The sequence below is a fragment of the Anoplopoma fimbria genome, chromosome 23 (genome assembly GCF_027596085.1).
Source record: "Anoplopoma fimbria isolate UVic2021 breed Golden Eagle Sablefish chromosome 23, Afim_UVic_2022, whole genome shotgun sequence".
Lineage (NCBI taxonomy): Eukaryota > Metazoa > Chordata > Actinopteri > Perciformes > Anoplopomatidae > Anoplopoma > Anoplopoma fimbria.
The window spans coordinates 136,045-161,593 of record NC_072471.1 but is presented as its reverse complement, the minus strand read 5'-3'; the positions used below and the strand labels follow the sequence as shown (position 1 = coordinate 161,593).

At 39.8% G+C, this 25,549-nt stretch overlaps 2 protein-coding genes across 2 annotated transcripts; one reads left to right on the top strand and one right to left on the bottom strand.

Moving 5' to 3' along the window:
* Window positions 1-2,821: 2,821 nt before the first annotated feature.
* gcc1 (GRIP and coiled-coil domain containing 1) lies at window positions 2,822-5,612 on the top strand. The gene is made up of 3 exons (XM_054624678.1): window positions 2,822-3,306; window positions 3,412-4,077; window positions 4,194-5,612. The coding sequence occupies exons 1-3, from the start codon at window positions 2,932-2,934 to the stop codon at window positions 5,451-5,453; spliced, it is 2,301 nt and encodes a 766-aa protein (XP_054480653.1). The 5' UTR covers window positions 2,822-2,931; the 3' UTR covers window positions 5,454-5,612.
* Window positions 5,613-6,054: 442 nt separating this feature from the next.
* dennd6b (DENN/MADD domain containing 6B) lies at window positions 6,055-15,330 on the bottom strand. Its single transcript, XM_054624456.1, has 20 exons — window positions 15,113-15,330; window positions 13,745-13,783; window positions 13,603-13,645; window positions 13,414-13,523; window positions 12,496-12,576; window positions 11,724-11,829; window positions 11,549-11,628; window positions 10,963-11,025; window positions 10,833-10,888; window positions 10,618-10,740; window positions 10,318-10,413; window positions 10,126-10,220; window positions 9,720-9,785; window positions 9,569-9,633; window positions 9,394-9,483; window positions 8,717-8,770; window positions 8,533-8,642; window positions 7,593-7,695; window positions 6,669-6,743; window positions 6,055-6,449 (listed from the first exon to the last, which is right to left on the bottom strand). Exons 1-20 carry the CDS (start codon window positions 15,254-15,256, stop codon window positions 6,327-6,329), a joined length of 1,722 nt encoding a protein of 573 aa, XP_054480431.1. The 5' UTR covers window positions 15,257-15,330; the 3' UTR covers window positions 6,055-6,326.
* Between the last annotated feature and the right edge of the window lie 10,219 nt (window positions 15,331-25,549).

Below are 25,549 nucleotides of genomic sequence, written 5' to 3'. Positions count from 1 at the left end.
ATGTACTGTGATGTAATGTTAATATAATATAATGTACTGTGATGTAATGTTAATATAATATAATGTACTGTGATGTTAATATAATATAATATAATATAATGTACTGTGATGTAATGTTAATATAATATATAATTCTACTGTAATAATTGCTGCTGTTATTATAAGTAGTCTTATTATATGAATCATTTATGTCATATACATTGAATGTGTTGTATCTCTGTTATGCTGCTCATTCTGTACACATGACATCTATTGCATTCTGTCCATCCTGGGAGAAGGATCCCTCCTCTGTCGTTCTCCCAGAGGTTTCTTCCTTTTTTCTCCCTGTTAAAGGGGTTTTTAGGGGAGTTTTTCCTGTGCCGATGTGAGGGAAGGACAGAGGATGTGAGGGTCTAAGGACAGAGGATGTGAGGGTGTAAGGACAGAGGATGTGAGGGTGTAAGGACAGAGGATGTGAGGGTCTAAGGACAGAGGATGTGAGGGTCTAAGGACAGAGGATGTGAGGGAAGGACAGAGGATGTGAGGGTCTAAGGACAGAGGATGTGAGGGAAGGACAGAGGATGTGAGGGTCTAAGGACAGAGGAGGTGAGGGTGTAAGGACAGAGGGTGTGAGGGTCTAAGGACAGAGGATGTGAGGGTGTAAGGACAGAGGATGTGAGGGTCTAAGGACAGAGGATGTGAGGGTGTAAGGACAGAGGATGTGAGGGTCTAAGGACAGAGGATGTGAGGGTGTAAGGACAGAGGATGTGAGGGTCTAAGGACAGAGGATGTGAGGGTCTAAGGACAGAGGATGTGAGGGAAGGACAGAGGATGTGAGGGTCTAAGGACAGAGGATGTGAGGGAAGGACAGAGGATGTGAGGGTCTAAGGACAGAGGAGGTGAGGGTGTAAGGACAGAGGATGTGAGGGTCTAAGGACAGAGGATGTGAGGGTCTAAGGACAGAGGATGTGAGGGTCTAAGGACAGAGGATGTGAGGGTCTAAGGACAGAGGATGTGAGGGTCTAAGGACAGAGGAGGTGAGGGTCTAAAGACAGAGGAGGTGAGGGGCTAAGGACAGAGGAGCTGAGGGTCTAAGGACAGAGGATGTGAGGGTCTAAGGACAGAGGAAGTGAGGGTGTAAGGACAGAGGAAGTGAGGGTCTAAAGACAGAGGATGTGAGGGTCTAAGGACAGAGGATGTGAGGGTCTAAGGACAGAGGAGGTGAGGGTTTAAGGACAGAGGATGTGAGGGTGTAAGGACAGAGGAGGTGAGGGTGTAAGGACAGAGGATGTGAGGGTGTAAGGACAGAGGATGTGAGGGTCTAAGGACAGAGGATGTGAGGGAAGGACAGAGGATGTGAGGGTGTAAGGACAGAGGATGTGAGGGTCTAAGGACAGAGGATGTGAGGGTTTAAGGACAGAGGAGGTGAGGGTGTAAGGACAGAGGAGGTGAGGGTGTGAGGACAGGAGGTGAGGGTGTAAGGACAGAGGAGGTGAGGGTCTAAGGACAGAGGATGTGAGGGAAGGACAGAGGATGTGAGGGTGTAAGGACAGAGGAGGTGAGGGTCTAAGGACAGAGGATGTGAGGGTCTAAGGACAGAGGATGTGAGGGGTGACAGAGGATAAGGACAGAGGATGTGAGGGTGTAAGGACAGAGGATGTGAGGGTGTAAGGACAGAGGATGTGAGGGTGTAAGGACAGAGGAGGTGAGGGTCTAAGGACAGAGGATGGAGGGTCTAAGGACAGAGGTGTAAGGACAGAGGATGTAAGGACAGAGGGGTCTAAGGACAGAGGATGTGAGGGTTTAAGGACAGAGGATGTGAGGGTGTAAGGACAGAGGAGGTGAGGGTGTAAGGACAGAGGATGTGAGGGTGTAAGGACAGAGGAGGTGAGGGTCTAAGGACAGAGGATGTCTCATGTGTACAGATTGTAAAGCTCCTCTGAGGCAAATTTGTAATTTGTGATTCTGGGCTCTACAAAATAAACTGAATTGAATTGAATATAATATAATATAATGTACTGTAATGTTAATATAATATAATGTACTGTAATGTTAATATAATATAATGTAATATAATGTACTGTAATGTTAATATAATATAATGTAATATAATGTACTGTAATGTAATGTTAATATAATATAATATAATATATAGTACTGTACTGTGATGTAGTTTAATGTAATATTAACGGGTGAATGTTTGTGCTCGTTCACCGTGTTTAAGTACATGTGAGGTACTTCTACTTCAATACGTTATCTGACAGATTTAGTGAGTTGACCTTTGACCTTTTAATGTTTGCTCATGAAACATGAAGCGTGTTCAGTCATCAGTCAAACAGCACACGCATGAAAACCTTTCTTTTGTCTTTTCAGAAACCAACAAACCCGTTCTGGTCCTGCATGATGATGGTCCGACCCGGCCCCTGTAGACCCTCAGACTGACCCGGCCCCTGTAGACCCTCAGACTGACCCGGCCCCTGTAGACCCTCAGACTGACCCGCCCCTGTAGACCCTCAGACTGACCCGACCCCTGTAGACCCTCAGACTGACCCGGCCCCTGTAGACCCTCAGACTGACCCGGCCCCTGTAGACCCTCAGACTGACCCGGCCCCTGTAGACCCTCAGACTGACCCGGCCCCTGTAGACCCTCAGACTGACCCGGCCCCTGTAGACCCTCAGACTGACCCGGCCCCTGTAGACCCTCAGACTGACCCGACCCCTGTAGCCCCTCAGACTGACCCGACCCCTGTAGACCCTCAGACTGACCCGGCCCCTGTAGACCCTCAGACTGACCCGACCCCTGTAGACCCTCAGACTGACCCGGCCCCTGTAGACCCTCAGACTGACCCGCCCCTGTAGACCCTCAGACTGACCCGGCCCCTGTAGACCCTCAGACTGACCCGGCCCCTGTAGACCCTCAGACTGACCCGGCCCCTGTAGACCCTCAGAGACATGGAGAAGTTCGGGATGAGTTTTGGGGGCGGTCCCGGCAGGAAGGAGCTGCTGGACACCATCGAGTCCCAGAAAAAGCAGCTGGTCCAGTACCAGACTCGCTTCAAAGACGTGGTCCGGGCCTATAAGAGTCTTCTGAAGGAGAAGGAGGCCCTTGAGGCCAGTCTGAAGGTCTTGTCCGTGACCCAGGAGGTGGACCTGAACCAGCAAGGCCTAGACACTACCTCGACCTCGGACCTCCCAGAGGACGGCTGCTCGCTGCACAGTGAGGACAGCGTGGACACGGCAGCATCCGTGGACGTGTCTAGTGAGACCACCAGAGGGGACCAGAGCGAGGAGGACCAGGGAGAACCAGGAGCCAAGTCCAGCTCAATGGTACATTTTTAAAAGTCAAACTTTATTTTAATCACATCAATCAAACTCTCACTTATCAGACGGATGTTCACTCTGAAGTCCAACGTGTGAGTTCTCTTCCTGCAGACCCTGAGGTCCGATACGAGCGCCGGCAGCCCGGAGAGCAGCGGCATGGGGGCGGAGCAGCAACAGCAGGCCACGCCCCCTCCCAGCACAGAGGTGGACCGCCGAGTCGCCCAGCTGAAGAACCAACTGAGCACGCTCACCAGCGCCCTCTCCACGGTGACGCACGAGAAGTCCCGGATGGAAGCCAGTTTTCAGGCCGACAAGCGTCAGCTGAAACAGGAAGTGGAGGAGCTCCAGGACCGTCTGGTCTCCATGACGACGCAGCAGGAGGCGGAGCTGCGGGCCCTGCAGCAGCAGTTGGCCGAGAGCCGCGCTCGCATCATCACGCAGCAGCACGAGAGGGAGCAGGAGCAGGGAGACCACGTCCAGCAGCTCAGGGAGCTGCAGAGGATCCTGCAGCAGGAGAGAGACCTGCGACAGGACGCAGAGCTCCGCCTGCAGGACGCCAACACTACTCTCCTCATGACATCACAGGCCGTGGACCGGGGGGCGGAGTCAGAGGCTCACCTGAACCAGGTGAGGGAGGAGAGGGACGAGCTGAGGAGGAGGCTGCAGGCTGCCGAGGAGGACCAGAAGAAACCAGATCCCAGAGTGAACGAACTGCAGCAAGAGCTGACGGAGCTGAAGAAACACTTCCAGCAGCAGATCCACCTGGAGACCAGAAAGGTAAGACTGAGACCCTGACCAACTAAACCAGATCCACCTGGAGACCAGAAAGGTAAGACTGAGACCCTGACCAACTAAACCAGCTGAGTAACTCTGGACTGTTTGTGTCTCGGCAGGCCTGCGAGGCGGAGGATCGATTCCGTGAGCGCGCTCAGGCTGCAGAGACCAGGGTCGCCGGTCTGGAGCAGAGAGTCTCTGAACTGTCGGAGCTGCTGGGTTCCTGTGAGAAGTCGAGGCAGAGAGACCAGCAGACGGCTCAGAGACTCAGAGACCGGATCCTGCAGCTGGACACCGAGAACAAAACACTGGCCATCTCCGTCTCCAGCAGGATGACCTCTGACCTCGGCGTGGACGAGTCTCAGCTGGACGTTGGCGTGCTGAAGGAAAAGCTGGAGAAGGTGAAGAAGCTGCTGTTGCTGGCGGCTCAGAGGAACCCGGACCAGAACATCCACAACCTGGTGGAGACCCCCCCAGAGCTGGGCGGAGACAAAGCCTCCGTGTTCTACCAGCAGGAGCTCCAGCAGCTCAAGGACGAGTTCGAACGCTACAAGCTGCGAGCTCAGGTGGTGCTCAAGAACAAGAACGCCAAAGATGGCTGCCAGGCCAAGGAGCTGGAGGAGGTCCGGGACCAGCTGTCCGAGCTGAAGGAGAAGTACATCAACCTGAGGATCCAGAGCGACGAGGCCGAGACCCGACACCGCCGCCATCTGGAGGAGCGGCAGCAGCAGGCAGCGGCGCTGCAGCACGCCAACAAGCAGGAAGCGGAGCGGGTGGAGGCGGCGCATCGTGACGACCTGCTGCGACTGGAGGCGGAGCTCCACAAACAGAGGGAGAGGACCATGGCGCTGCTGGACGAGAAGGACCAGGAGCTGGAGAGGCTGCGGGCCGCGGCGCCGGTCTGCGGCAACGACACCGACAGAACTGCCGACCGCGAGCACGAGTCCGGCCCGGAGACGGAGGGTGACATCATCAGCCAGGCCCTGCGACGGGCGACGCCCAACGAGCCCACGATGCTGCTGTACGCCGAGCAGCTGGCCAGGAAGGAGGTCGAGGTGGGAAGCCTGCGGCGGAAGAAACACCAGCTGGAGGAGGACGTCCACCAGCTGCAGGCCAGACTCATCGCCAACGGGGAGCGCCACGGCGAGGAAGCGTCTGAGCTGAAAGGACAACTCGACAAACTGATCAGAGATCAGAGCAGAGAGGGCGCCAACATGGAGTACCTGAAGAACGTCATCTACAAGTTCCTGACCCTACAGGACGCCAGCGGGAGGCAGCAGACGCTCAACGCCATCCTGACCATCCTGCACTTCAGCCCGCAGGAGAAACACACTGTCATGGGGCTGAAGGGCGCCACCTGGTGGACCAACAAGAGATAAAACACCTGAAGAAGAAACATCATGGGGCTGAACAAGAATTAACCAAACTTTGGTGGATTCAATTCTTCTTATCAATGATATATTTTTCTTATTTTTGATTGATTGTTTGTTTATATATATATATATAAAATGTATATAAAATGTATAAATTAAAATACTTTCCTGCTTCACAAACTCAGTGTTGTTCATTTTGAAGTTATGAAATTAATTAAGAGTTTATTAATTTCAGAAAGTTTCACATTGTTTTACAGTTACTTTTGTTTGTTTGGCCTTTAAACCTCAACATCATTGATTTTAGTTATAGAATCACAACTTTAATTTATAATAATATATCAGATATTACGTTTTTCATCATAACACTGCGTCTGTTTTTAACGTCTCCAGCTTGTTCATATTAATGGTGTTTCTGAAGTTCTTCATGAGAACACGGCTGATACGTCATTCAGATCAATATATTGATCAATATGTACCAAAAGAATATAATAAACAAAGACGACAAAATGTGAACATGAATAAAATTTTACTTTTCAAATCCAAACAAAATATTTACAGATGGTTTGAGATAAAAAAGAAAAGACAAACAACACAATATTATAAATATTATTAATAATAATCTCATAGAAAAATAACACTTCATCTGGTCATTGTTCAAGTTTGAAGTTCTAATAAAGTTTTATCCTTTAAACAATCATGTGTTTAGATAAATATAAATAATAATAATATAATAATAAACAGGTGGAGATGAAAGTGAAAAGAAACAAATGAAGTTTTAAGTTTAAACATTCATTTAACGAAGAATCAACGAGTCAAATCTCATTTAATTCAGTTTGGTGGAGAATTAATGGTAAAAGGAAAGATGTGTGCTCTGTGTACTCAGCGTGTACTCAGCACCGCCTGCAGGTCTTCAGGCAGAGATCCGATGATAGAATCTATAAAAGAGTCCAGTTTGTCTGAAACTCCGTCTTTCAGCTGCAGCTGCTGCCGACGAGCTTTAATCTGAAAAACAGCGTCAGTCAGAAAGTCACTTCCTGTATTCAAGGGAAGAATAAACATTTTGAAGATAGTTATAAGTTTAGGAAATGTTCAGAAAAATAATATTTTAAGAATGAAACAACAAACTGTTGTTTGTTTAGATTAAATCGAACTGTTCACTAAAACACATAGTATACACAGTATCACAGTAAATGTATATAATGAGTATTCATTTATTCTCACCAGTTTCTCTCTCAGCTTCAGAATCAAGTCGACGATTTCCACCTCAGACTTGTCTTTAGTCCAACTCACCAGGTCCTGAGAGGCAGAAACCAGGGTTAAAATGGGACAGATGTTTAAGGTGATCCAGATGTTTACAGTGACCCAGATGTTTAAGGTGATCCAGATGTTTACAGGGACCCAGGTGTTTACAGTGATGAATATGTTCAGGGACCCAGATGTTTACAGTGACCCAGATGTTTACAGTGATGAATATGTTCAGTGACCCAGATGTTTACAGTGACCCAGATGTTTACAGTGATGAATATGTTCAGTGACCCAGATGTTTACAGTGATGAATATGTTCAGTGACCCAGATGTTTACAGTGACCCAGATGTTTACAGTGATGAATATGTTCAGGGATCCAGATGTTTACAGTGATGAATATGTTCAGTGACCCAGATGTTTACAGTGACCCAGATGTTTACAGTGATGAATATGTTCAGTGACCCAGATGTTTACAGTGATGAATATGTTCAGTGACCCAGATGTTTACAGTGACCCAGATGTTTACAGTGATGAATATGTTCAGGGATCCAGATGTTTACAGTGATGAATATGTTCAGGGACCCAGATGTTTACAGTGACCCAGATGTTTACAGTGATGAATATGTTCAGTGACCCAGATGTTTACAGTGACCCAGATGTTTACAGTGATGAATATGTTCAGGGATCCAGATGTTTACAGTGATGAATATGTTCAGGGATCCAGATGTTTACAGTGATAAATATGTTCAGGGACCCAGATGTTTACAGTGACCCAGATGTTTACAGTGATGAATATGTTCAGTGACCCAGATGTTTACAGTGACCCAGATGTTTACAGTGATGAATATGTTCAGGGATCCAGATGTTTACAGTGTGTCCGATGAGATAAACTAACTCACAGCGTCACAGATGACCTCCAGATGAAGACTCTCCAGTTTTTGCGTCATCTCTTTGTGTCGATGACGATACCATCCGTCAAAGTTCGGAGACCTGAAGAATTTCCTGTACAGAGTTCAAACAACAGGGAAGTTAATGTCAGTTATTAATAAAAAAAGAAGAACAAGAACAAATTTAAACAACAATAAAATACTTCTTAAACTTCCTGGAACTAAATGTAAAAATAAACTGAAGACACAAGACGAATGTTTGAATGCGTTTAAGTTACGACTTAGAAGGTACTTCATTTTCAGAATTACGACATTATTCTCAAAGTTACAACTTAATGAACAAAACTTAAACTTTATTCAATAAAACCTTTATTTAACTGGAAAGTCACATTGAGATTTAAACCTCTATTACAAGTGAGACCGAGACAAGACAGTCAAAGAGCAGCATCCAACACATGACAGGCGACATCCAATCAGAGCAGCAACAACAGATACGACTCAACACATGACGTCATACAGCACGTTAACAAGAAAGCACTGTGGTGATGCGTTTGTTAGTTAATTGAAGCAACTTCCTTTTTATTACCTTTAATATAATTTAAGGTAAGGAGATACAGGTCTTAAGTTTAAGTTTGTCCTGCAGATTGTTCTAGGACCAAAGACCAAAGTAGAAGGTGTTATGGACTGAAATGTACCAATGTTGTGACCTTCATAGAGTGAGTGATGACCTTCCTACCATGCTGTAGAAGGAGCAGTGAGGTCCTAACGATAGAATAAGTGACAGATTCAATGTTACAGTCTGTCTGAAGATGAGGAAAGGCCACCTCTTCGGTGGAGTACAGGACTATGTCATCTGCATACAGACGGTATCTGCAGAATCTAAAAGGGTCCCAAAACTGTCATAGGAGGACTTTCTTCTGGTTTACATCCTGCAGACACCTGAGTGACTCACCTGTACAGTCCCATCCAATCACCTTTAAGCATGGAGGTCAGCTGAGGCCCGGTGTGATCCAGAGTGGACATGAACTCGTCCTGACTAAAGGGTCGAATCTGAGGAGGAGTCTGAACAAACAAAAACATGAGCCGACTGCTGACGTCGCCGTGAGGTCATCGCCGGTGATCCACTTCCTGTTTACCTTCCACGGCGTCACCGATCTCTGCAGAGGCATCAGGCTCGCCATGTACCGCTCCTGACAGACAAGAGACAGGGTTTAACACAGCAGGGTCTGACTTCCTGCTTCATGATTGGATGAGCCATCGTTTGTCATCACAAGAAAAGTCAGCGGTTAGTTTCAGGCGAGAAGATGTTAAATTAACTTTTACTTGTAAAGAATCTTTCTATTCTTTGATACAACATTTGAAAATTCTGAGGCAGAGTCATAATTTGTGGTTTTGGGTTATGGAAAATAAATTGAATTGAAGTCAGTCAGTCTGCCAAATGTGAACAGACGTTCTGTCACTCTGTTTAAATGAAGCTATTATTTACCCTAACCCTCTTAGCAGCCCACTGCTCCGCAGGGATGGGTTAAATGCAGAAGGCAGATTTCGTGTATATATGTAACAATGTTTATATGATCAATTAAGCCGATTTTCATTTTCATTTTTCGTAAATGTTTGAGGAATCAGAAACATGTGGACTTAAATCTAAATAACTTATGATATTAATTAGAATGAAACACTGATTCTTCATGAACCAGATATTGAATCAACACACTTATTATGTTGTAACAGCAAATGATCAATAGAGTCAAACCAACAAAAGCCTGTCTCCTGATCACATGTTTCTAAAGAATCTGATTGGCTGTTTCCTCACCAGTGGGATGATGAAGCTCTGCGTGAGCTCCAACAGGTGTCTCCTCAAGATGGCGCTCTGAACCTCTGAGGGTCGTTTTCTCTGAATCCCCTGAAGGCACACAGTTCAAAATGTTTGATCATCAATCGTCTTTGGATCAATAAATATTGACATCAATAAATGTGGCTGTTTTCACCTTCAACAGTCTCTTAATAAGAATCTTGTCTTTGTGTAGAAACGTCTTGAACGCTGTGTAGATCCCTGCAGACAGGAAGTTAACTTCTATTAATAAATAATACTCTAATTATTAGAAATATGAAACTGGTGATTAGAGACTCAGGTGTTACCTGGTTTAGTGTCTAGTGTTTTCAGTTTGGACAGTTTCTTCACCTTCACCTGTTTAGGTAAATCACCTGGAAGAGATGGTTGTTCACTGATGAACATTCTGACCAATCAAAGCTGGGTTACTGTCAGTCAACATTCAGACACACCTTCATTCATACAGGTAGACCAGGTGACACCTGCTGGATCTACACTAAACATTCATACAGGTAGACCAGGTGACACCTGCTGGATCTACACTAAACATTCATACAGGTAGACCAGGTGACACCTGCTGGATCTACACTAAACATTCATACAGGTAGACCAGGTGACACCTGCTGGATCTACACTAAACATTCATACAGGTAGACCAGGTGTCGCCATCTTTCACAAAGAAAAGAGTTAAATCAACAGAAGAACTTCTTTTACCCGCCATCTTGATTTCTCCCAGACGGACGACGTGAGGCCAGTTCTGAAAAGTCTTAATGAAGAACGGATTGGTGACTCCAAGAACCACGTTAGGCCTGAGACAGGCAGGTGAGACACAGACAGGTGAGACACAGACAGGTGAGACAGACACAGGTGAGACACAGACAGATAAGAGCTGCACAGGTGACTCACGGGGCCTGTGTCCTGGTGGTGTACTCCCTGAACTCGCTGTCGTGGATGGTGAAATACGGACGGAAGTCGCAGCAGAACTTCAGAGGACTGATGGAGCTGAGAGAGGACGCTTTGTTACCATGGCAACCATACAAACACTGCCCTCTAATTGACTAACAGAAGCTCTCTGACATCACACTTTCAGCGTACAGTGTCTGACTGACTGATGATTTTACTGTTTGACACATTTATATATACACTTATAAATATATATATAAATAAAAAAATAAAAAGGAGTGTTCTGGTTGGCTGTTCAGTCACCTGACGAGAGCCAGCACGATTTCCGAGGAGATGGTGGGAGACGGTGCCATGACGACCACCGGTTCCCCGAGTAACATGAGCTCCCAGAACATCTGCAGGTGGATCAGGACCGACTGGAAACACCTGAAGATGTGTTAAACTATTGATTACTGTTCGATAACAGGATGTTACCTGGTTAATCAATACATTTATTTATTGATATGAACATAAGAGACCTGAAGAGGTCCAGTTCGTGGATGGTCGGCAGCAGAGTCGGAGCCGGCAGGAGGTTCTGAGGACACAAATAAAACTTTATTGTTCATTCACAGTTTGTTTGATAATCAAAGGTCCTTTTCTCTTCCTGACCTCTTTAGCAGTTTGTCTCACTGGACTTCCTCCTGGTTTGTCGGCTTTTGATGGAATCCGAACCTGAAAAAATAAATAAAACCGGAAAATGTTATTTATTTGCAATAAAGTTCAAATAAAAATGAAACCAATGGAAAGATAGAAACTTAGTTTAAAAAATAAATGAAGATGTCAGAAGAAAGAAATTCACTTTTTATGTTGTTCAACACAGAAACAAAGAAGTCTCCTGGATACTCTGACCATATCAGAATATTATGTTATATGATTTTATATTATTATATTACACAATATTACATTATTTTATTATATCATGTTATATTATTATATTATACAATATTATATTATACAATACTTTTTTTATTATATCATATCCTATTATTATTAGTATATTATTTTGTTATACAATATTAAATAATTTTATTATATCATATTCTATTCTATTATTCTATTATACATTACATTATATTATTGTATTATATCATATTATTCTTCTTCTATTATTTTATTATATCATGTTATATTATATTATTATAAGTTGGTATACAGTGAGACACGCCCCCATCCCCAAGGCCACGCCCCCACTCACCTGTAAGACCACGCCCATCACCGGAAGGTTGAGGGTCATTCCAGGTACAGGTGAAGGCCATTGGTCGATCTCGTTACACACTGAGGATGAGAGAAAGACATGACGTCAGGTGACAATTCATCATTGCTATTGTTGTGAATCATCCAAGGTTATGATGCAAGCATGACATCATCACCTGCTTCCAGACAGGGCTCCAATTTCTCAAAGAACTCAGGAGCAACGATCTGCAGCAGCGAGTGAAACAGGTGAGTGTACGGTAACCTGGATACCAACACCAGAGACTGAAACACACAGAGTCACATGGTTAATCAGGTGTAAACAGGTGAGTGTACGGTAACCTGGATACCAACACCAGAGACTGAAACACAAATATGGCATGGTTAATCAGGTGTAAACAGGTGAGTGTACAGTAACCTGGATACCAACACCAGAGACTGAAACACACAGTCACATGGTTAATCAGGTGTAAACAGGTGAGTGTACAGTAACCTGGATACCAACACCAGAGACTGAAACACAAATATGGCATGGTTAATCAGGTGTAAACAGGTGAGTGTACAGTAACCTGGATACCAACACCAGAGACTGAAACACAAATATGGCATGGTTAATCAGGTGTAAACAGGTGAGTGTACAGTAACCTGGATACCAACACCAGAGACTGAAACACAAATATGGCATGGTTAATCAGGTGTAAACAGGTGAGTGTACAGTAACCTGGATACCAACACCAGAGACTGAAACACAAATATGGCATGGTTAATCAGGTGTAAACAGGTGAGTGTTAACCTGGATCAGAGACTGAAACACACAGAGTCACATGGTTAATCAGGTGTAAACAGGTGAGTGTACAGTAACCTGGATACCAACACCAGAGACTGAAACACAAATATGGCATGGTTAATCAGGTGTAAACAGGTGAAAACAGGTGTGAACAGGTAACTGACCTTCTGGAAGTATCCTCTCTTCACAGAAACATCCTTCACTTGTCTGAAATAGACGTAACCAAAGAAATGGGACGCTTCAGTCTGTGGACACAAAGAGGCAAACTGTACATGTTGACAAAAGTTCCTTTATAAATGTTTTCAAGTGTTTTTATGCGTTTGTTTATAAATGTTTATGAATGTTTATAAATGCTCCTGATTGTTAATAAGGTTTATAAGTGTTTGTTATAAATGGTTATGAATGTTGATGAATGTTTGTGAATGTTTGTGAATGTTTATTAATATTTGTGAATGTCGATAAAGGTTTCTAAATGTTTGTGAATGTTGATGAATGTTTGTGAATGTTGATGAATGTTTGTGAATGTTGATGAATGTTTGTGAATGTTGATGAATGTTTGTGAATATTTATAAATGTTTGTTAATGTTTATAAATGTTTATGAATGTGTATGAATTTTTATAAATGTTTATACATTTTTGTGAATGTTTGTCAATGTTTGTCAATGTTTATAAGGTTTATCCGTGTTTGTTTATAAACGTTTATTCGTGTTAATCTAATCCTCCGTCTCCATATAAGGTTCTCTGAGCTGTGATCACAAACGTTCAGTAGTTTCCGGTCTGACTGGCACATGAGGTAGAGCGCTTGTCCCGTAACCACAAGGTTGGTGGTTCAAACCCCTCTACTGGCAACATGCCGAGGTGTCCTTGAGCAAGACACCTAACCCCCAGTTGCTCCCCGGGCGCTTCATTGCAGCCCACTGCTCCTCCGGGATGGTTAAATGCAGAGAAATAATTTCCCCATTGTGGGACTAATAAAGGCTTAATTAAATTAATCAAACCTTTGATAAGCTGTCACATGGTTCTAATGGATCAATCAGTGTCACATGGTTCTTACTGATCAATAAGAGTCACATGATCAATACCTGAAGGGTGGGCGGGGCGTCTCTGTTGTAAACGTCTTCTCTGAACTTCAACGCTCTTCGACCGACCGACTGACGTAACCTGAAGCTGAACTGAGTGTCCCCAAGGCATCCTGGGAAATGAAGTAAAACATTTGACCTTTGACCTCAGGGTCATGTGCGGCACTATTCAGTGTTTTTTTATTTATTTACCTGAGTAGGAGTCAGGGAAGGACAGGTAGCAGATGCTGGTTTTCTGACAACAAATAACAAACAAATATGATGAATTACAATAAATAAAATCAATATATAATCAATACATATAATCAATATAAAATGAAAAATGAAAAACTACCTCCTTCTCGGTGAGTTTCACATCTTGAGGATACACCAGCTGAAAACACAAAAACACCAAATTCCAAGTTTTAAAAGCTCAGAATCCAATACGACGTCGAATACTGAAATATGTCATCATCTCATCAGTCATCCTATTGGTCGATGCAGCAGGACTCTAATCATCATCAACATCAACATCAACAATAACATTAACAATAACAATAACATCAACAATAACAATAACATCAACATTAACATTAACAATAACATCAACAATAACAATAACATCAACAATAACAATAACATCAACAATAACATCAACATTAACAATAACATTAACAATAACATCAACAATAACATTAACAATAACATTAACAATAACATTAACAATAACAATAACATCAACATTAACAATAACAATAACAATAACATTAACAATAACATCAACAATAACATTAACATTAACATTAACATGCGTTCATCTAGAATGGAAGAACACTGAAGTATTGTGAGTACTTTAATGGAGTTTGGTACAAATGACACCAACTCAATGAGGAACTGCAAAAACCTGTGAAATCAGAACATGATCCAGAAACCTGAAGGAACCCTGAAGGAACCCTGAAGGAACCCTGAAGGAACCCTGAAGGAACCCTGAGCCAGCTCCCATCGGCGTCATGGAGTGAACCACTCACACAGAACTCCTTCACAGGTATGTAAACTCTGCAGGTATGAGCTGAACCGTAACTCTGCATACGGTTACTGCTTCACGGGGGGGGGCACCTGTCCTCTTAACAACGATACTGTTTGTATGACCTGACCACCTGGTCACCTCATCACATGACCACCTGATCACCTGGTCACCTCATCACCTGGTCACCTCATCACCTGATCACATGACCACCTGATCACCTGGTCACCTCATCACCTGGTCACATGCCCACCTGACCACCTCATCACATGATCACCTGGTCACCTCATCACATGATCACCTGGTCACCTCATCACATGATCACATGACCACCTCATCACCTGGTCACCTCATCACATTGTCACCTCATCACATGACCACCTGGTCACCTCATCACATGATCACATGACCACCTGGTCACCTCATCACATGATCACATGACCACCTGGTCACCTGGTCACCTCATCACCTCATCACATGACCACCTGATCACCTGGTCACCTCATCACATGATCACATGACCACCTGGTCTGGAGCACCTGTCCCCTCACAACCACTCTGGACTGTCTCTGCTCTGATCATTCATTTCATATCGATCCGTTCTAGAACCCTGAGGCTAACCATGCTAACGAGGCTAACCATGCTAACGATGCTAACCATGCTAACGATGCTAACCATGCTAAGCTAACAGGCTCGTACCTCTATAGCTTGTCCGAGCTCCAGGTCGAAGGTAACGACACACACACACTCCAGCCAGGAGGAGAAGCGGATCCACGGACACCGGCTGTCCCCGCTGTCCGCCTCCTCATGTCGGGGAGAACCGGAGCCGTCAAACGGGTTCATCACGACCGGACAGAGCTCCGTTCTTCCTCCGGTCCTCCATCACGTTGATCCGCGATGTCAGAGACCTCTACCGCCTCTACTGCCCCCTGGTGGACATGTGTATACACACATATATATATATATATATATATATATATATATATATATATATATATACATATATATACATACATATATATATGTATGTATATATATATATGTATATACATATATATATATATATATATATGTATATACATATATATACATATATATATATATATATATATATATATATATGTATATACATATATATATATATATATACATATATATATGTATATATATATATATATATATATATATATATATATATATATGTATATGTATATGTGTATATATATACATACATGTATATATATGTATATATATATATACATGTATATATATATATATGTATATATATATATACATGTATATAGGGTTATATATATATATATATATATACATATATATGTGTGTATATATATATATACTGTATGTATATGTGTATATATATATATATATATATATATATGTATATACGTATATATATACATACATATATATATATACACATGTATATACGTATATATATATATATACGTATATATATGTATATATATATATATACGTGTATATACGTATATATATATATACGTATATACATGTATATATATATATATATATATATACCATATATATATGTATATATATATATATGTATATATATATATATATATATATATATATATATATATATATATATATATATATATATATATATATGTATATATATGTATATACACATATATATATGTATATACACATATATATATGTATATACATGTATATATATATATACATGTATATATATATATTACATGTGTATATATATATACATGTGTATATATATATACATGTGTATATATGTATATAAATGTATATACTGTATATATATACATATATATACAGTATATATATATATACATGTGTATATATACACATATATATACATATATACAGTATATACATGTGTATATATATACACATATATATACATATATATACAGTATATATTGTATATATATATATGCATATATATACAGTATATATATATATATATATATATATGAAATGTGAAAGTAATTTTATCTCTTTTTTTTATTCTGAATTAATTTGTTTTAAAGATGATAATAATAATAATATTAATTCCAAACTAAACAGTAGACTCTTATGAATAAGTAGTTTTTGAGATGGAGCTTGGTTTCAACACAATGATGATGAATTCCATCTGATTAATAATCAATAGTTTATTAACATGACACATTCATTAAATCATCTCCTTATATTAAATGAATGTTGATGTATATAAAACCCCATATTAATAATCATGATAATCATAATAATAATGTACACTACAGGCTCCAGAAGAAGCAGGTTTCAGTGTGTGTGTATCAGTGGTCCCCATGGCTACAGAGAGGTCAGAGGTCAGGTGGTTCTCATGAAGCCTCAGACAGCTCCAGGGATAAAGGGACAGAGTCAATATTGAGACGTCCTTCATCGCTCAGCAGAGACCTTCAGCTGAAGATGAGCGGCTTCATGCTGACCTCAGGTCTGCTGACGGTCAAACACACTTTAATCTCAATAAATAAATAAATACATGTAATGTTTATATTAATGATTCTAATCATGAGTGTCTCCGTGTTCGAGGACAAAAGTCATCATTCATCCCTGTTTTATTTTGTTTTGGTCATGATCCAAAATGTTATATTAATTATTTATATATTACATATATTATGTTCATTATATATATTACATTTCTTCATATATAATATATATATAATATTATGTTGTTGAGAAGGTTGAGGAGCGTCGTGTCTCCAGAGAACAGATGACTGTTATATAAATTATATATATTTAATTTATTATATGTATTATATATATTCTATTTATTATAACTATTCTATTTATTATATATATGTATTTTATCTATTATATATATTATATTTATTATAACTATTATATATATGTATTATATTTATTATATATATATTATATGTATTATATATATTCTATTTATTATAACTATTATATATATTATATGTATTATATTTATTATATATATTATATTTATTATAACTATTATATTTATTATAACTATTATATTTATTATATATATATATATATATTATATTTATTATATATATATTATATGTATTATATTTATTATATATTCTATGATGTTTTTAAAAGGTTGAGGCGTGTCTTGTCTCTGAACAGATGACAGTTATATTAATTATATTTTGAATTTATTATACATATATTTATTATAACTATTATATATTATATATATGTATCATATTTATTATATATATATTCTATGATGTTTTTAAAAGGTTGAGGCATGTCTTGTCTCTGAACAGATGACAGTTATATTAATTATATATTGAATTTATTATATATATATTTATTATAACTATTATATATTATATTTATTATATATATATTCTATGATGTTTTTAAAAGGTTGAGGCATGTCTTGTCTCTGAACAGATGACAGTTATATTAATTATATATTGAATTTATTATATATATATTTATTATAACTATTATATATTATATAGATGTATTATATTTATTATATATATATATTCTATGATGTTTTTAAAAGGTTGAGGCGTGTCTTGTCTCTGAACAGATGACAGTTATATTAATTATATATTGAATTTATTATATATATATTTATTATAACTATTATATATTATATTTATTATATATATATTCTATGATGTTTTTAAAAGGTTGAGGCGTGTCTTGTCTCTGAACAGATGACAGTTATATTAATTATATATTGAATTTATTATATATATATTTATTATAACTATTATATATTATATAGATGTATTATATGTATTATATTTATTATATATATATTCTATGATGTTTTTAAAAGGTTGAGGCGTGTCTTGTCTCTGAACAGATGACAGTTATATTAATTATATATTGAATTTATTATATATATATTTATTATAACTATTATATATTATATAGATGTATTATATGTATTATATTTATTATATATATATTCTATGATGTTTTTAAAAGGTTGAGGCGTGTCTTGTCTCTGAACAGATGACAGTTATATTAATTATATATTGAATTTATTATATATATATTTATTATAACTATTATATATTATATAGATGTATTATATGTATTATATTTATTATATATATATTCTATGATGTTTTTAAAAGGTTGAGGCGTGTCTTGTCTCTGAACAGATGACAGTTATATTAATTATATATTGAATTTATTATATATATATTTATTATAACTATTATATATTATATAGATGTATTATATGTATTATATTTATTATATATATATTCTATGATGTTTTTAAAAGGTTGAGGCGTGTCTTGTCTCTGAACAGATGACAGTTATATTAATTATATATTGAATTTATTATATATATATTTATTATAACTATTATATATTATATAGATGTATTATATGTATTATATTTATTATATATATATTCTATGATGTTTTTAAAAGGTTGAGGCGTGTCTTGTCTCTGAACAGATGACAGTTATATTAATTATATATTGAATTTATTATATATATATTTATTATAACTATTATATATTATATAGATGTATTATATGTATTATATTTATTATATATATATTCTATGATGTTTTTAAAAGGTTGAGGCGTGTCTTGTCTCTGAACAGATGACAGTTATATTAATTATATATTGAATTTATTATATATATATTTATTATAACTATTATATATTATATAGATGTATTATATGTATTATATTTATTATATATATATTCTATGATGTTTTTAAAAGGTTGAGGCGTGTCTTGTCTCTGAACAGATGACTTTGTGACCTTGAGACTTTCTGACTATAAATACAGTCGTCCTCCGTCTGTCCGTCTGTCCGTCTGCTGAGAACAGCATGAAGTCTGTTCAGGCTGCTTCGCTCTCTCTGATGATGATGATGATGAAGATGATGATGATGATAATGATAATGAGGATGATGATGATGGTTTCTGTCTCTGCTGGTCCTCTTCCTCGTTCTCTCAACAGGTGAGACTGAAATATTAATATCAGAAGATAAAAGTTTAAAACTTAATGAAGCTTTGAATAATATTAATAATAATAATAACAATAATAATAATAGTAATAATAATTATATAATAATAACAATAATAATAATAGTTGTTGTGATGATCATATCTGATTATTAAACATAATAAAGATTTTTATTTTATGATGAAAAACATCTTGTAATAAATGTGAAAAACATAGTTTTCTTTGTCTGCTAAAGCTCAAACTTATCTTTTATTAATATGTTATACTGAATGTTCAGTCACTATCTTGTTATTAAATTATTAGTTATTAAATAATTTTAACTATGGATCTAATCTTGTGATAATGAGACATTATTATGTTAATACAGATTTTAAACACAATTCTCACACTATAAGAAAGAAATATCATTGGAAGCTGAGAATCTATGACATAATTATGAAAAATGTATTTAACATTTCTTGTGATAATAAGTAAAACTTTAATTATGAGAATCCTAATAAAATAAATTATAATAAAACACCTTTTAAAAGGAATCTGTTTCCTGTTTTGTCTGCAGGTTTGAGTCTCGTCAACACGTCAACAACACAGGAAATAATACATAGGTAGAAATAATACAGAAGAATACACAAGAATACACAAGAATACACAATAATACAGAGGAATACACAAGAATACACAAAATTACACAAGAATACACAAGAATACACTAGAATACACAATAATACATAAAAATACACAATAATACACAGGTTAACACGAGAATACACAAGAATACACAAAAATACACAAGACAATAATACACATTGTACAGAAAATAATACACATGATACAGACAATAATACACATGATACAGACAATAATACACATGATACAGACAATAACACACATTGTACAGACAATAATACACATGATACAGACAAAAATACACAATAATGCACATCATACACAGCCTGAGATTATGACCCTCGTCCCGTTTTACCCGTTAAATGATATTTAGTAACTTGATGTACTGAACTTCTTTAGAACAACGTTTATTTTTTTAGAACTTTATCGCAGCTGAAAAAAAGAATCAGTAGATTTCTTTCCTCCTCAGAGTCTCCACATCAAACATCTGGATGGACTCAAACACCTCGATGGACTCAAACACCTCGATGGACTCAAACACCTCGATGGACTCAAACACCTCGATGGACTCAAACACCTCGATGGACTCAAACATCTGGAAGGTCTCAAACATCTGGAAGGACTCAAACACCTCAATGGACTCAAACATCTGGAAGGACTCAAACACCTCGATGGACTCAAACACCTCGATGGACTCAAACACCTCGGTGGACTCAAACACCTCGATGGACTCAAACACCTCGGTGGACTCAAACATCTGGAAGGACTCAAACACCTCAATGGACTCAAACATCTGGAAGGACTCAAACACCTCGATGGACTCAAACACCTCGATGGACTCAAACACCTCGGTGGACTCAAACATCTGGAAGGACTCAAACACCTCAATGGACTCAAACATCTGGAAGGACTCAAACACCTCGATGGACTCAAACACCTCGGTGGACTCAAACACCTCGATGGACTCAAACATCTGGAAGGTCTCAAACACCTCGATGGACTCAAACACCTCGGTGGACTCAAACACCTCGATGGACTCAAACACCTCGATGGATGAGATCAGAGTCTTAACTATTATGTACGTAGTCTCAGAGTTTTTAAATCTGGTTTAAACTCGTCTGTTTGTTTTACTGTTCTGTTCTCACACTAGACTTTATATTTACATATATTTACCTGTACAGTTGCGATTCACCTGTACATATTTGATTCGAGCCAGTGATATCATTATCTCTAATGTCAATCCAGAATAAATGTCCATAAATCCACTTAGAGATCATCATTTACGTTTACCTGTGTCTCCTTCTGTACCTGTCTCACCTGTGTCTCCTCCTGTACCTGTTTCACCTGTGTCTCCTCCTGTACCTGTCTCACCTGTGTCTCCTCCTGTACCTGTCTCACCTGTGTCTCCTCCTGTACCTGTTTCACCTGTGTCTCCTCCTGTACCTGTCTCACCTGTGTCTCCTTCTGTACCTGTTTCACCTGTGTCTGTTTCACCTGTGTCTCCTCCTACCTGACCTGTGTACCTGTCTCACCTGTGTCTCCTCCTGTACCTGTCTCACCTGTGTCTCTACCTGTGTCTCCTCCTGTACCTGTCTCACCTGTGTCTCCTCCTGTACCTGTCTCACCTGTGTCTCCTTCTGTACCTGTTTCACCTGTGTCTCCTCCTGTACCTGTTTCACCTGTGTCTCCTCCTGTACCTGTTTCACCTGTGTCTCCTTCTGTACCTGTTTCACCTGTGTCTCCTCCTGTACCTGTCTCACCTGTGTCTCCTCCTGTGTCTCCTTCTGTACCTGTTTCACCTGTGTCTCCTCCTGTACCTGTTTCACCTGTGTCTCCTCCTGTACCTGTTTCACCTGTGTCTCCTCCTGTACCTGTCTCACCTGTGTCTCCTCCTGTACCTGTTTCACCTGTGTCTCCTCCTGTACCTGTTTCACCTGTGTCTCCTTCTGTACCTGTTTCACCTGTGTCTCCTCCTGTACCTGTCTCACCTGTGTCTCCTCCTGTACCTGTCTCACCTGTGTCTCCTCCTGTACCTGTCTCACCTGTGTCTCCTCCTGTACCTGTTTCACCTGTGTCTCCTCCTGTACCTGTTTCACCTGTGTCTCCTCCTGTACCTGTCTCACCTGTGTCTCCTTCTGTACCTGTCTCACCTGTGTCTCCTCCTGTACCTGTTTCACCTGTGTCTCCTTCTGTACCTGTTTCACCTGTGTCTCCGTCTGTGCTTGTCTCACCTGTGTTCTCTTCCTGTAAATGTCTCACCTGTGTCTCCTTCTATAAATGTCTCACCTGTGTCTCATTCTTTAAATGTCTCACCTGTGTCTCATTCTTTAAATGTCTCACCTGTAAATGTCTCACCTGTGTCTCTTTTAAATGTCTCACCTGTGTCTCCTTCTGTAAATGTCTCACCTGTGTCTCCTTCTGTAAATGTCTCACCTGTGTCTCATTCTTTAAATGTCTCACCTGTGTCTCCTTCTGTAAATGTCTCACGTGTCTCCTTCTGTAAATGTCTCACCTGTGTCTCCTTCTGTAAATGTCTCACCTGTGTCTCCTTCTGTAAATGTCTCACCTGTGTCTCCTTCTGTAAATGTCTCACCTGTGTCTCCTTCTGTACCTGTCTCACCTCAACAGGAGGAGAGGGTGTGTCCTCTCCACATGTCTGACTGCGAACCTTGGCTCCGCCCTTCAGCGAGGAGACGAGATGGCCGGCGGCGCCACAACTGACCCGTTTGGCGTCGGAAAGAAGTGACAGAGAGCAGCGTCTTCATCATCATCATCATCATCATCATCATCATCATCACACCTACCTGTTATAGTGCACAGTGCTCGTCTCCATGGCCACAGTAGCTGAGGCTCAAGGGAGGTGTAGTCCTAAGAGACCGACACTTTAAACTGGTTTCGAACATGAACCAGTATTACGGTTGAATCCTACTGGAGAGTTTCTATGGTCAGTCAGAAGTTCCACTTTAGAATCAGTTCAAATAAGAAAACAGAAAAATTACAGCGGCTCCTCACTTCATGAATCTGTGATTGGACGTTTGTTAGTGAAATGCACCCTGGGAGTTGTAGTTCACAGGCATCTTGTGGCTGAGACTCAGCTGGTGTTTGTATGAAGGAATCTGTCAACAGACAGCTTTTATTAATCTGATCAATTAAATGAATGAATGCATAAACAATGTGAACAATGTAAACAATGTAATCTGTGAAGTCATCACTGAATAAAAAGATGTTCAATCACTTTAAACAGACATATTTTCTGTCTTATTTATTTAACGTGTGGTCAAAGACCAGAGGTCAAAGACCAGAGGTCAGAGGTCAAAGGTCAGAGGTTACACAGAGGACCTACCAGAGCCCGTCTACGAAGAGCCTGGGCACTCCCTATACGCCCCATTGTACCGATTTTGGTTGTAGTTCCATGAGACATCCACTGGGGGTGATCGCGGGCGAGTCCAGATTGAATGGGAGTCTATCGGGCTAAACGGCTAATTATGCCTCTTTCACCTGCTTGTCGTTGAAATATCGCAAATTTTATTGTAGATTCCGCAAGTTCAATATAGATTATGGTTCAAAAGTCAAATGAGTGAGTACTTATGTCCTTTCGATTTCTTACAGTTTGGGCCGTTGTTGGCCGTATACGCTAGCATTCTGCTAATGAATGCTGATTGGTCAGGGACGGACTTGCGACTGATTACGACCAGAGACCCCTCTTGACGGCATCTGAAGCTGAAGCGCATCGGAAACATGATCTTAAGGAGGACTTTCCGTCGAAGTTATTTTTGCGTACTGTATTTATATTATATATATATATATATTATACTATTATATGTTAATAAAAGGAAGTGCCGAAGTGATTCAGAAACTGCCGTAAAGCAGTACCTCTGACAGTGTGACGTCATCGCATTTTTTGAACACCTTTTTAGAACAGATACGTGACCTTAAAAAATACAATATTCAGCTGAGTTTATTATTTTAGCCCCACCCTTTGATAGCAACTTTCAAATTACTTGACAAAAAATTACATCGTGAGAAAAGTGGATTCTGAGGATAAAACCCTGTTGGCTCCCATTCATTCTGGACTCGCCTACGAGCGCCCCGCATGGTCAAAGATTATTACTGCAACCAGTCCGGAAACCCGGAACTAACCCGCGAGTGCCAGTTCTCCTCATATTAGACATTCTCTGGACCTACTCGGGATCTCTGAGGAGCCATGAGCGAGGATGCACGAGAGCTTCCTTCCAGGAAGTGTCGTGAGGGACACGCCCCCTCATCGTTCATCAGTTATCTGATTGGACGCTGCAGCCAATCGTACTGATGTGATATAGCTCATCATCGATGCAGATTCATACCAGAGTGATGACAGATCACAGATTGAACAGATTGAAAAGTCAGAGACAAATAAATATGTGTGTGTGAATTTGTTTTCATTGCTCAAGTATAATTATAGATTCTATTATTTAAATGAAGCCATCGTTTTTATTGTTTTATAATTAAATACAGTTTGAATGTGAACAGAAATCTGAATGAATAATTCATGAGACTTAATAAAAGAACCTTTCTGCTGCTTTCTCTTACTGATGCTAATAAGTTCATTATCATTTTGAGTGTTCAGACTCTCAGCTCATGATGAAGCTCTGATGATGAAGGGTCTGAACCACCAACAGTAAGGTACAAGAGGTCAAAGGATACTGCTTCATTCATGTTACTGTAAGGTAACATACAGGTAACCAGCCTCCATGTAGCGTTAGCATGCTATATCCAGCCTCCATGTAGCATTTGCATGCTATAAACAGATGGTTTACAGATGTAATACAGGTGATTTACAGACGTTATGCAGATGGTTTATAGATCTTGTACAGATGTTTTATAGACTTTATACAGATGTTCAGATCTCTGATCCTCCTGTTAACACATCTTCTGTGTGTAGCGGTGGATTGTAACCATAACTACCATCATTTCAGCAGGTAGAAACACCACAGAAGAAGAGGAAGATCAGAACAAAGAGAGGTGAAGAAAACTAGAGAAAGAGGGGAGGGTTTCTACATCACTACTGACAGTCAGCCAATCACAGAGCGGCAATAAAGAGCACGAGAGAGAGAGAGTAACAGAGAGAGAGAGAGAGAGAGACAGACAGAGAGAGACAGAGAGACAGAGAGAGAGAGACAGAGACAGAAAGAGAGACAGAGAGAGAGAGAGAGAGACAGACAGAGAGAGAGAGACAGATAAAGAGACAGAGAGACAGAGAGAGAGAGAGAAAGAGAGAGAGATAAAAGAGAGAGAGAGAGAGAGAGAGACAGACAGAGAGACAGACAGACAAAGAGAGAGGAGGCGATGACGGCCTTTGTTGAATCTTTTTATAGACCAGAAGAAAAAAGTTTATGTCAGTGAGAGTAAAAAAGACGACGAGTAGAAGCAAAGAAACAGGAGGAGGAAGACACTGATGAAATAGGAGGAGATCAGGAGAACCAGGAGGAGATCAGGAGAACCAGGAGGAGATCAGGAGAACCAGGAGGAGATCAGTACAACGTCTGAGGATCAAGAACA